Source organism: Stenella coeruleoalba (assembly GCF_951394435.1).
Source record: "Stenella coeruleoalba genome assembly, chromosome: 18".
NCBI classification, from domain to species: Eukaryota; Metazoa; Chordata; class Mammalia; order Artiodactyla; family Delphinidae; genus Stenella; species Stenella coeruleoalba.
Window position 1 is genome coordinate 17,914,275 of NC_137164.1, and position 12,895 is coordinate 17,927,169.

Below are 12,895 nucleotides of genomic sequence, written 5' to 3' on the forward strand. Positions count from 1 at the left end.
GACCCAGCTGGTGAAACCAACCATATAGTTCTCGTGCAGCCACCATTCAACACAACCTACCAGAAAGGAAGCCACAACAGTCCTTTGCTAGAGATCATTCTTTTTTTTTTTTTTTTTTTTGGTACGTGGGCCTCTCACTGTTGTGGCCTCTCCTGTCGTGGAACACAGGCTCCGGACGCGCAGGCTCAGCGGCTGTGGCTCACGGACCCAGCCGCTCTGCGGCATGTGGGATCTTCCCAGACCGGGGCATGAACCCGCGTCCCCTGCATCGGCAGGCAGACTCTCAACCACTGCGCCACCAGGGAAGTCCTAGAGATCATTCTTTAATGATCTTCTGGCTCTCCTGGCATGTTTAATAGCTCCTAGCATGTTTGGCAATAGTGTAGAAGTAGTGAAAGTGGAATAGAGAAAAGCAGTTGTAGGAAAGAGGAAGGGAGGAGAGGATTCTGTTCCCTGTTAACCAAGTATCCTCCTAACTAGGACAGAGAAAAAGAAAAAAGCCAAATAAAGATTTATCTAGCAAGGACAAAAGCTCTTTGGTTTTAAAGATTTTCCGACTTAAGAGTATTTTCTCTTCTGATGGCACCTGAATTACATGTAAAATTATCACTGAGGGCTTCCCTGGTGGCATAGTGCTTAAGAACCCACCTTCCAATGCAGAGGACACGGGTTCGAGCCCTGGTCCGGGAAGATCCCGCGTGCCACGGAGCAACTAAGCCCGTGCGCCACAACTACTGAGCCTGTGCTCTAGAGCCCACGAGCCACAACTACTGAAGCCCGCATGCCTAGAGCCCATGCTCCGCAACAAGAGAAGCCACCGCAATGAGAAAGCCCACGCACCACAACAAAGAGTAGCCCCTGCTTGCCCCAACTAAAGAAAGCCCGCGCGCAGCAACGAAGACCCAACGTAGCCAAAAATAAATTAATTAAAATAAAATAAAATAAAAATAATCACTGAACGTCAACTTCAAACTACTCAAAAGTCATTTTAAAGAGGTGTTGAGGAAATTCCCTGGTGGTCCGGTGGTTAGGACTCCACTTTCACTGCTGAGAGCACAGGTTCGATCCCTGGTCAGGGAGCTAAGATCCCGCCAGCTGTGCGGCGTGGCCGGGGGGCGGGGGGGAAGGGAGTGTTGAGCTTCGCAAAGGGAATGCATAAAAGAATCATGGGCCATGCATGCTTCCCATTACTTTAAGGGAAAAAGCAAAGCTGCCCATCCCACTAATTCAACCCCAGAGAGGAAGAAGAGCTCTGATACAGATCAAAGAGAAAAATTAAGGCCATATCCAGGGATCAGAGTACTAGAGTGGACCTTTCCAAAGATGTGTGGAGGGTATCAAAGTTCCCATCCTCCTTCCACGACTCCTCTTCACTCTCCTGGATAGGATAAGCAAGGACAAAGTGGAGCCCAGAGAGTACGGGGCATACAGGTGGCTTCCACATGGTCCAGTTGGCCAAAGAGAGTCTATATACACACTGGGACTAGAGGTTGAAGCGGATTTTTTTTCCTGTAGGATTCCTGAGACCATACATTCTTTGATAAACATGTATGACGGTAGGAGGCAGGATAGAATAGCAGTATGATGGGAAAGCTACAAGGTAACTCCACACTACTCAGTAGTTATGGCCAATAATACAAGTTATCCCTCTTACCATGAAGATGCCAGGAGTCTTAAGTCTTGAACCTTAAAATCAGAGAAATCATAAATATTTCTCTGTATAAACAAAAATAAATCTCATTACATATATCCCAAACATACACAGAAACAGAAAACGACTATGGTTTAGGAATAAAAAAGGAGTAAGATAGTAAAATGCAATATTCTGATAAATGTACTGGTTTTCTGTACTAAGCCACTAAACCACTCAAAACTTAGTGAGAGTAAGCAAAACATAAGTACTCCCAACTGATTTTTTTGAATAGATAGAGGCATTTCACTGTATTATATAAGACACAAAAGAGAAGCTTATTCTATGAGTCCCATTGTGATATTTTTTTGAAGTAATGAATCTTGAAAACCTTTCAATAAACATATATGATTTTCTTACTATTTCTTATAGCTTTCTCAAGCAAATGTTTACTGTGTGCCAGGTACCTTTTAAGCACTTTATATATAATACATTTAATCTTCATAACGTCCTAGACAGTTATTATTATCTCCATATTATAGGGGTGGGAAATACAGCATAGAGAGGTCAGGTAACATGCCCCAGGTCATGTGTGGAGGACTGGCATTTTTAAAAAAATTTTTTAATTGAAGTATATTTGGTTAGGACTGGCATTCTAATCTAGGTAGTCTGGCTTTGGAGTCTTTTAATCATATTTTCCTCATGATTTTGTTAAGAAGCCTAGGAAAAAAAAAATGTGTTTAGACATAGGAACCTCAGCCCATATACTCACATTAAGGAAGCGGCCCACATTTCCTTCTTTTGTGGCATCCAATAAAAACACACTCCCTTTATTGAATTTCTTTAGAGAATCAGATGAAGCATTCTTGGTTTCACTTGGTAACTCTTTATCACAAAAGACCTGCTGGTTTTGACATGCTGGAGATTTTTCCTCTTGGGGCTTTTGTATTTGAATCTCATTCTGATCATCCAGTGTGACTGTTTGGTGACATCTGCCCCCTGGTGGAGTTTCTTCTCTACATTTAGTTATATCTATCACATCTGATTCAATCACAGGGTTGTCTTCAGAATCTTCAGCTTGGTTTGAGCTTGAGTCCTCTAATAAACGTTGTGGAAGGAATTGTCAGGAAATGTAATTGGCTGAGCAACAGTGGTGAGAGTAACAATTCTAATTAAATGCAAGCTGTGCTAATTATTGCTAATCCTTACAATGTATTAAGGTAGACAGTACTCCAATTTTACAAATGAAAACTTCAAGCCTCTGAAGGCTTAAGGGATTCACCTAACTAGCAATAGTAATGAGAAGTGGGGTAAGAAACCCAGAAATATCTGACCCCAAAGCCTGCCTTCTTTCTACTACATAACAATGCCTTTTTATGAATCTGTATACATGTTGCTTCCTGTTACTGTATTTAATCTCTACTCCTTAGAAACTGACTTACCTCTCTTCAACTTTGGAATCTGCATTTAAGTGTATTCTAAACAGCTGTAACAGAGAGGGTATTTAGGGAGCACTTTAGGCCTTTAATATACCAATGAAAGGCCTGAGGAGACCCTGATGGAGTCACCCTCTATAAGTCCCAATAGTAATAACTATTGCTCTGGGTTTTGTATACATTAATGTTTGGAGTTTTTACTAGATGATCATTCAATAATTACACTTTTACAAACAACAGTACTTTAGAAGAAGATGAACTACTTATTTTTCTTATCGAATAATGGAAATAATTTTTTGAAAATATTCAAAAGTATGAATGCATGTCAAATGGAATAAAATGATTTATTTTTAAAAAGTCATTTGTGTCACCTAATTCAGTGGCACGAAGAAATTATACTTCTCTAAAATTAATGTTTTTGATGTAATCATCACTGTTGCTGGCTGCTACTCCTACATGTACTCATATTTTAATCATGGGTTACTTGTGAGCTATAATAGTACATAACTAATTTTTGTGGTGCCTGCTATATACATTGTAGTAGTCAATGGAAATGACAAAAGAACCAAAAGTAACAGTAGTCGTATGGCTCACATGCATTAAATGGTGATATATCAGAATGTCATCCCAAAATATGCATCTCTGACATAAGGACTATTTTGAGCTAAGGGCAATTAAGTAGCAATACAGGAAAAGCTCAGCCCTCCCCCCATGTGTCTAAAAGCAGGATATAAATCTACAAAGGTGTCCCTCCATCTATAATACTAGGAAGGACAAAAGTTAATTACCAGAGATAACTATAGACCTTTGTCAGCTTGGAGACTGAACCAAAGCAATCTACATAGCATACTTGACTAACTAGCCTTTATCTACCATTGGTTTCACATATATCTGAGTTCCCACAATTTCCACCACGAGATATTCAAGGCCCTTTTCCTTTGTCTTGTTATATTCCTCTAAAAATTTATTGTTCTTTGACTAAGATACTAGATAAGCCAGAGTTCTAAGCCACCTCTCTGAGTTACTCATCTCTGAGTACTCATGTGTTATGTGTATAACATGCATACTAATAAACTTTTGTTTTTCTCTTGTCAATCTGTCTTTTGTCAGTCTAATTTACAGGGCTCTGGCTAGACAGCTTAAGATGGGTAGAAAGAGATTTTCCTCCTCTACAGGTGAAATTATTATAAGTGCCCTTTCTTGATAGACCTTTTCTGTCAAGGAGCTGCCTTGCCTCCCCCAGTCTCCATCCTTTAAGACCAGGTGGGGAGTTGGGGGTGCAGATGCAAGGAAGCCCAAAGGCAGAAGAGGCAATGGTTGGTCAGTTCTTCACAAAGGGTCATGTCTCAGCAATGCCTCTCCACTGAGGGATATATTGAAATGCAAATGAACAAAATCCAAGTTTGTCAGGTTGTAATATTAACCATGGCAGGTCCGGTAACACTGAAAGATAAGCACTCAGGGTAGCAATATTTACACTTTTTGCTAAGCATCCCCTGCAGCAGCACTGGCTGGAATACTGCAGGAGAATGATGTGTCTTTATTTTTAAGGAGCCTAAACGAAGGGTTAGGAAATAGCTGCATTGGACAATGCTTCCAAAGCCATACATGGACTATGCAGACTTGGAGCTGACCACCCCATTCTCCTGCCACGCATCAAGTCATGGTTGGCATCTGGACCAGGGGTCAGCAAACTTCTTCTGTAAGGGGCCAAACGGTAAATACTGTAAGCTTTGTGGGCCACATGGTCTCTGTTGTGACTATTCAGTCTGCTGCTCTAGTGTGAAAGTAGACAGAGACAACATGTAAACGAAAGAGTGTGGCTCTGTTCCAATACAACTTTATTTAGGAACACTGAAATTATAATTTCCTATAATTTTCAAGTGTCACAAAGTATTACTTATCTTCCCATTTTTTCTCAGTTATTATTTAAAAGGTAAAAATTATCTTAGCTCATAGGCTATACATAAACAGGTAGTGGGCTGGATTTGGCCCACCAATTATAGTTTGCCAACCTCTGATCTAAACAAGTAGAAACTCTTGTGATGAATGCCACATTTTTGTTATGGAGTCTGAGAAAATGAGCCACAAGTACTGAGCAAGAGAGACAAAAAGGCAGAAGAGGCAGGCAATCAGACTGAAACAAAGCCTACCTCTCATTTCCTTGGCTTTAGAGTTCAGATGTACTTGAGTTGGTTTAAATCCACCATTATCTTCTGAGGTGACAGACTCTGAGGAAGTAAATCCCTTAAAAGAAAACAAGGAAGATGTCTTTACTTCCTAGGTCAGGAAAAAAAATTTAATTTAGCAGTAAGGGCTCTTTCATCAAGTGTCAATCTTCACAGGCTATAGCTACTAGATTAGTTTTGAAAGCCTCTCTGAAGTGATGGAGCCCTTATGGCTGTATTTTACTCCTAGGCACTTTAGTGAGCAACAGCTATGAAAATTATAAGGACTGTCAAGACACTCTTTAGGCACTATAAATTCAAAATAAAATTCAAATACACCTGTCTGTATCCCTCAATTCTGATGCCAGATTATAAATTTGGCTTCAACTATAAGATGTGCAAAGATTAAAAACACTCTTTGGCTAGTTACTTCAAAGAAAAGGTTAAAGGAATTGCCTGTCTCCATGAGTTGCAGACACTGCAGTCACTTTAAATGGTAATGATAACTTTCAAAAAGGGGTATATGCTGAGCACAATGCTTGGTACTCAACTAAGTGCTCCATACATGTTGACCATTATTATTATTATTTATGTACTTCAATGGTCAACATGTGTGGAGCACTTAGTTGGGTGTCAAGCATTGTGCTACACAAAGTTTCTGATGTTTATCTCATTTAATCCTCTTAACTCTGAGACAGATACTATTATTCTCATTCTACAGATAAAGAAATGTAGACAGAGAGATGTCAAGCAGCTAGTAAGCTGCAGTGCTGGAGGGCAAACCCAAGCCTATGTGATCCCCCGGCCCAATCTTTTCATAATCATGTGGTACTGAGGAGGTACCTACTGAATGTTACTAGGCAGAGGGCAAATATTTGCACACCACCTAGGGCAGAGTTTTTATTTTTCATCAACAAGCCTTACCGTGAACTACCATTATGTCTGCCTGTTCTTTTCTTCCTGCATCATTCTGTTTCGAAGTTACAGTCTGACTATTCTTCTCAGTACAGACTGAAAAGTGTACCTTCAGAGGCTATCATGTAAAATGTTGCTTTCTTGATGATTCTTTCATTAGGCTGCTTCTCTTCTTTCTCCTACATCTCACACCATCTCTCCTTAACTTAAATTACTCCATCCTTTTTTTCTTATTATGTAATACTATCAACTCTTGAACACTTTAGCTTCTTCTACAAATTCTTAGACTGGATAGGTCTCAGTAGAATACACTGTCAGATCATGACCAACATTCTCCTTATATATCTAAGTTGGGAACATGCCAACCACCATGGAAGATACTAAGTAAATAAAACATAGTCCTAACACTTTAACAGCACCACATTACAAAATAATAAAAGAAATCCTACACATTATTAAGTAACACAATTTGAACTAAGTAATAGTTAATGTTCTCAGAAGGGCACCATCTACATTTTGCAGTTTTTACCATCTTTTCCCCATTGTGTTGAATACTGGCCGTCTTGGTTTTAGGACTTCTAATGACTGAATGATACTGAATTCTTGAAATATTGTTACATTTCATTTCTCTGAAAAGGAAAAAAAAGTTATTCTGTATATCACTAAAAATGCTCTTTATTGTGCCCTGAAATATAGATAGCTTCACTGTTACATAAATATCCATTAGAAATTAATCTAAGTTATAACATCTATGCCTACCCCTCACTAGAAGAAAAAAGTATAATCATATTTTAAAGTCAATCATTTTTGAAGTATATTAAAAAACTGAAGAAAACCTAAGAAAAGCTTTGCAAATAAAACAGTAATAGAAAATAAAAAGAACTGCAAAAGTTACAACATCCATAAAGAACCTGATTAAAGTCAAAGTTTTTAAAGGTAAAACTCCACAAATGGAAACTGAGGAAATAAAGTATGTTGGCTAGATTTTTAAATCTAAGTGCCCTAGATTTCTCACAGTGTTAAACTTACAACTGTGAAGCAAGTTGACATACAGGAGATACATAGGAGTGGAAGTGGAAAGTAAGAAAGAAAGATGAAAGAGAAAGAACTACTCTTGATCAATAGTATACAGCATAGATCAATCTTGATTGGGTTCATAAGATCTCACTCACATAATGGGCTCTTTGGGATTATTATGGAGCTTAGGTGGACACTCCTCAGTCACAGCACTTCTAGGATATGTCTCCAGTTCTAATGGGATAACTTCAACCTCACAATCTGCAACTTCTATTTTCCTCTTTTTTGAAAACATATTTTTCATAATATTCTCTTCTTTTCCATTTTCATCAATAGCATCAGAATTCTCAGTGTTAGATCTGCTTAGTAATCTTCCTAAAAGAAAAAGGTAAAAGAGCTTAACACAACAAAAAATAACACAATTACTAGCAACAAAAGGGCATCTCTTCTGCTCCATTACTAAAGAACCCTATAGGGTATACCTTATTTCTAGAATGAAGATAAACACTAACTCATCCTAGAAAGCTATTGTAAGAAATAATATATAAAAGACCAAGAAGAGATTTCGTATCTCCCAGTACATGAAAAAATACAGGGCATCTAAAAGAAGTATTTGTCTGTTGTGGTATAACATGAAAGAGAAGAGATTTAGCTACAATAATATAAAACAAAAATACAGATCAGAAAGCATTCTAGAAAATTAGAGAGGTGAACTCTAGTCTTAAAATTTCAGCTTTTGTGTCTAGTTATAAATGCTTTATCATTTAAAACCTTTACTCTTTTTATAAAGTGACCTATTTAAATCTGTAGTGATATGTGCCTATTCTCATATTAAGCCCTAGTGTAATTAAAATCTTCACCTGAAGCTTACGCATTTTCTTTCAAGGAACTCAAAATTATAGTTAACAAGTCAAAATTAGCAACTAGATCAGAGAGATAATTTAGGTGCATTTTCTAGCAATGGAGATAAAGCCAATGAATGATACTTTCTGGACACGATTTGGCATTTTACGGGCAGCATCAAAGAGTTATTTTGAGAAATACGAGAGATGAATTGTCTAGGTAAGTTGTGTAGTATGTGTGTCTGTAAGTGGTATGTGGTAGGGATCCAGGTGTGACTATTCTGAACTCTGATAATTCTTGCCCTCACTGAAGTGAACCTGGAATTTCAGATGAGGAGGGTTGCTCTAGTCCCTGCTGCCTAGCACATTTCCTTTAGATGGCGTTGAGAGTCGTGTTTCTCCAACCTTTCTCATTTCATGGTACGCACAGAAAGTGAGGATTTTTGCCTGACACTCTGGGGTAAAAGGAAGAGACAACTAGAGACCAACGTGTCTGGCCTGTGGGATATGGCCTGAAAGAATCAGTAATTGCACAACTGTAACACACTGGTTGGAAACTTTCACTCAGAACATGGGCAACTCTCTTGAGTACCTGAAATGGAGTGAACTGCTTTGCCTGAATCATCATCTGAAGGTATTTATTACAATGTTAACCTATTAAATTCTAATAGCTCAAGACACTGAACAAGACAGTCTTTGATTAATAATCTTTATCTTAGCAAATCAGTCATTTAGATTTCCTATTTAAATAGGAAGCTTTCTTACCTTACCCCAAAGCATCTGCAGCCACAGAGACCAAAAAATGTGCCTCACACAATAACCCAAGTTTTATCCCTTAGCCTTTCTTTTCTGGAACACCTGATACCTCCTCCTAAGGCATTTCATCCCTTCAGTGCTCAATTTCCCAGTCACCTGTCTTCCTCTGATGCTCCTCCTATATATTGTTGCTCTTGTCCTTGCTATAAGATCTCAGTGGCCCTGACTAGTAAAATGGAGATTCAGAAATGTAGATCTTACTATAGAGTAATGTGAAAGTAAACCTTTGCTTTACCTGAATAGATGCAAACAAACGTCCCTCTGTCAATGTCATCTAGGCAGCGTACTCCCCATCCCTTCTTCTCAGTTTTGAATACTTGTAGCCTCACTTGAGGTCCATGTTGGACAACTCGGTTTTGACACATTCGTCGATTACATTTGCACAACAGGCTGCATTCATAAATGCTGTCAATAAAACATACAAGAGAAAAATCAATCAAACATCTTAAATTAAAAGCATAAGCACTTTATATTGCTACGTCACTAATAATTACCAAGAGAGACAGACTAAGTGTGAAGGCTCCTAGAGCTAGACTGCCTGGTTTCCAACATAGCTCCAGCATTTACTAGCTGCGTGACCTTGAATTTAACCTCTCTGTACTTCAATTTTCCATTTTTAAAATGGGGATTATATGATACTACCTACTTCTTGGGGTTGTTTTGTGAAGATTAAATGAGTTGGTATCTACAAAGTGCTTGAGACAATGCCTGGCACATAGTAAAGGTTAGCTCTTTAAAAATGTCTAGCAATGTCTACGAAGGAAATGTCTAGGAAGGGAAAGTCTAGGAAGAAAATTTTCTGTTTATTTTTATTAATAACAGCCATGAGAAGTTGAAAATTCCCAATTCTCAGACAAGCTTTGCACAGTATACATCTTAATGGGGAACCGTCTACCCAAAGTAAGCTAACCCTAGCAGGGAAAGAGTCAGACTCAAAGCAGATGAGTGTTAGAAACAGTCTGCATGTTACATGTGTGCTCTCTGACTTCCATTTCCAAGAACAATATACAAGTTTGTTTTTTTAATTCCTTAATTTAGATTTTTGGTATAAGAAATTAAGATTTAACAACATTTATAAGACTACAGGCCACAATGATAAAGTACCCTTCTTCAAAGATATAAACACCCTGCAACGGATCCTCAAGGTATCTTACCCAGTAGGTATCTGTCTCTGTAGTCTTTTATATTTATATCCAGTGGTTATTTTACTACTTAACAAGGGGCAAGTCTTGGCATTCCTTGCTGTCAGTTGAAGACATGCACATTTTGTTCTAAAAGGCAACGGATGGAGAAGTCAGAATAAAAAAGCACCAAGTTAAGAGACTATCTTGACAAAAGTGTAAAGGATGTAATTGTATTTAGAATAGTTGTTTGGTTCATGGACTGTTAGACTTCTTCCCTAAATAAAAAAGACCTCTTTGAAAGACAACATCTACCAAAAATTTATAAATAATTATAAACTGCCCTGTACCTCTATTTGCTCATGAAATACTTAACTTTATGAGTTTTCTCTAACTTTTCAAAATGAATTCCTTTCATTTCCTATTCTGCAAAACCTTCTTTGTAAAAATTCTCCTATGTCTGCTCTCTTACAATGGATAAACTTATATGTGTCAAACTCAAAGGGCATATTGCATATGTCTTGTATTATCTCTCCCTCCAGTGACATGAAAATAAATTGGGGAGATTGATGCTGGGTATCTGGCTACTACAATCTGTTTTTCATAACATTGCTAAGCAGTAAACATGCAACCATAAAAAAATTTTCCCGGGCTTCCCTGGTGGCACAGTGGTTGAAAGTCTGCCTGCCGATGCAGGGGACACGGGTTCGTGCCCCAGTCCGGGAAGATCCCACATGCCACAGAGCGGCTAGGCCCGTGAGCCATGGCCGCTGAGCCTGCGCGTCCGGAGCCTGTGCTCCGCAACGGGAGAGGCCACAACAGTGAGAGGCCCGCATACTGCAAAAAAAAAAAAAAAAAAAATTTCCCTCTAACTATTTAGATAACTATCTAACATGACAGGGACTTGTAAATCGATAGGGAGTAAAGAACCTGGTTATCTCGGCTATAAACTAGGTATGTAACCACTGGTAAGCTGGTTAAAATCTCTGAATCCTGTCTCGTATGTTGAATGGTAAGTGACTTTAAGGTCTTTTCCTCTATGATTTGCTTCTGCATTTCTCTGTTTATACACAATACATGTCAGAGTGGTAACTACTGTTTGCAACAGAAAAAAACAAGCAATAAATTCATTAATTTGGATTCTATTTACAGACGTAGAAATCTACTGTTGCTTTTTTTAGTATGACTTTGCAAAGTTTAAAAAGTACAGAAAAACACAAACAATAATACAATAAACACTCATATTTTGACCATATAGAATTAGCTGTCATCATTTTATCTAGTCCTTTTAGTTGACCCTTGAACAATGAGTTTGAACTGCATGGGTCAACTTATACATGGATTTTTTTCAAGAGTAAATACCACAGTACTACACGATTCACGGTTGGTTGAATGCTCGGATGTGGAACTACAGATGTGGAACCCCTTATATGGAGGGCCAACTATGTTATATGTTATATTTTCTATTGCATGGAGGGTCAGCAGCTCTAACCCCTGCATTGTTCAAGGGCCAACTGTAATTTAAAACATATATACTGTATATATGATCTTCCTTAAAAAAAAAAAAAAAGGCATTACAGATAAAACTAAACTCTCAAGAGGTTTGGTGAGGCATCCTTTATACTTTTTACATACATATTTATCTACAAACAATATATTGTATTTTTTTAAAAAGTACTATAGTTATTATCCTACAACTTTTTTCATTCAATATGTTTTTGAGACCCATCTGTGTTATATACAAATCTAGTTATTTCCTTTTAACTTTTCCACAGCATTTAGATTACAATTAAGTTGCTTGGTATACAATTAAGTTGCTTCTAGTTTTCAATACACCAAAAATGCTACAACATCCTTATTCTTATGCACATGTGTAAGCATCTCTAGGGTAGTAGCTTTCAAATATTTTTGACTATGACTCACAGTAAGAAATATATTTTCTTCACAATCCTACAGAGGCATGCATATTTATATGTGTATGCATACAAGCAGAAATAACAGTGGCATGAAGTACCTTATCATGTGTGATGCACATGGGTACCTTCTATATGATTTAATTTTTAAAATGCTAGTTACAAGTGATTTTACATCCTACTAAACCTGTAGCTTGAAAAACAATGCTCTAGATAGACTTAAAAGTACTATTGCTAGAAAGCAGTTATGCATGTCTTCAACTGCTGTGTAATTGTGTAAGAACCCTCCTCCCTCCCCACAAATGACCATCTGGGTTGGTACAGAATTCTAGTTTTACCTTTATTTTCCGTCAGCATTTTAAGCTAATATGCCTCCTTTTTGTCTTCTTTCTGATGAAAAGTGTGTTGTCAATCTATTCTTCCTCTTTTCTATCTGATAGTGTGAGATTTACTCTTTGCCCTAGATACTTTTTAAGTTGCATCATGATATATTTACATATAGTTATCTTATTTTCCATTTCTAGTATACAGTGGGCTTTTTCACTCTGAAGACTCCTGTCTTTCTTCAATTCTGGAAAATTCTCAGCTATTATCTCTGAACAATGCTCTTTTCTTCTCAGATGTATGTTAGAATTTTTCATTTATCCTCCATATTTTTTAACCTGTAAATTTATTTTCCCCATATCTTTATCTCTTTGCATTCTGAGGGAATCTCTTTAGTTTTGCCTTGCAATTCACTAATTCTTTCTCCAGCTCTACCAATGCTTACCATTTAGTCCATCTATTTAGTTTTTATTTCAATGACCATATATTTTATTTCCCATATTTCCAAATGGTTCTTTTACATATACAGTATACTTAAAAAATAATCTCCTTTTCTTGTTTCATGGATGCTAATATTTTATCTCTTTGGACATTTTAAACATACCTATTTTAAAGTCTCTTTCAGTCAGATTCTACATTTACCTCTGATTCTTCAGGTGTGAATGCTGCCAGTTGTTGGGACTTATGCTGCCTTCATGGTCCTAAATGTCTTC

At 37.6% G+C, this 12,895-nt stretch overlaps 1 protein-coding gene across 5 annotated transcripts in view; it reads right to left on the minus strand.

Annotated features, from left to right (window-relative positions):
- Nucleotides 1–12,895, minus strand: part of LOC307176897 (histone-lysine N-methyltransferase SETDB2-like) — an 81,052-nt gene that overhangs the window by 38,581 nt on the left and 29,576 nt on the right. For 4 of the 5 annotated variants that reach the window (XM_079903413.1, XM_079903412.1, XM_079903414.1 and 1 more), the window contains 6 exons: nucleotides 9,979–10,095; nucleotides 9,060–9,229; nucleotides 7,322–7,541; nucleotides 6,679–6,778; nucleotides 5,220–5,313; nucleotides 2,403–2,728 (listed from right to left, as the gene is read on the minus strand). In XM_079903413.1, coding sequence (XP_079759539.1) covers nucleotides 2,403–2,728; nucleotides 5,220–5,313; nucleotides 6,679–6,778; nucleotides 7,322–7,541; nucleotides 9,060–9,229; nucleotides 9,979–10,095 — 1,027 coding nt within the window. The remainder of the gene's footprint in view (nucleotides 1–2,402; nucleotides 2,729–5,219; nucleotides 5,314–6,678; nucleotides 6,779–7,321; nucleotides 7,542–9,059; nucleotides 9,230–9,978; nucleotides 10,096–12,895) is intronic. The other variant, XM_079903415.1, reaches the window with a different exon arrangement.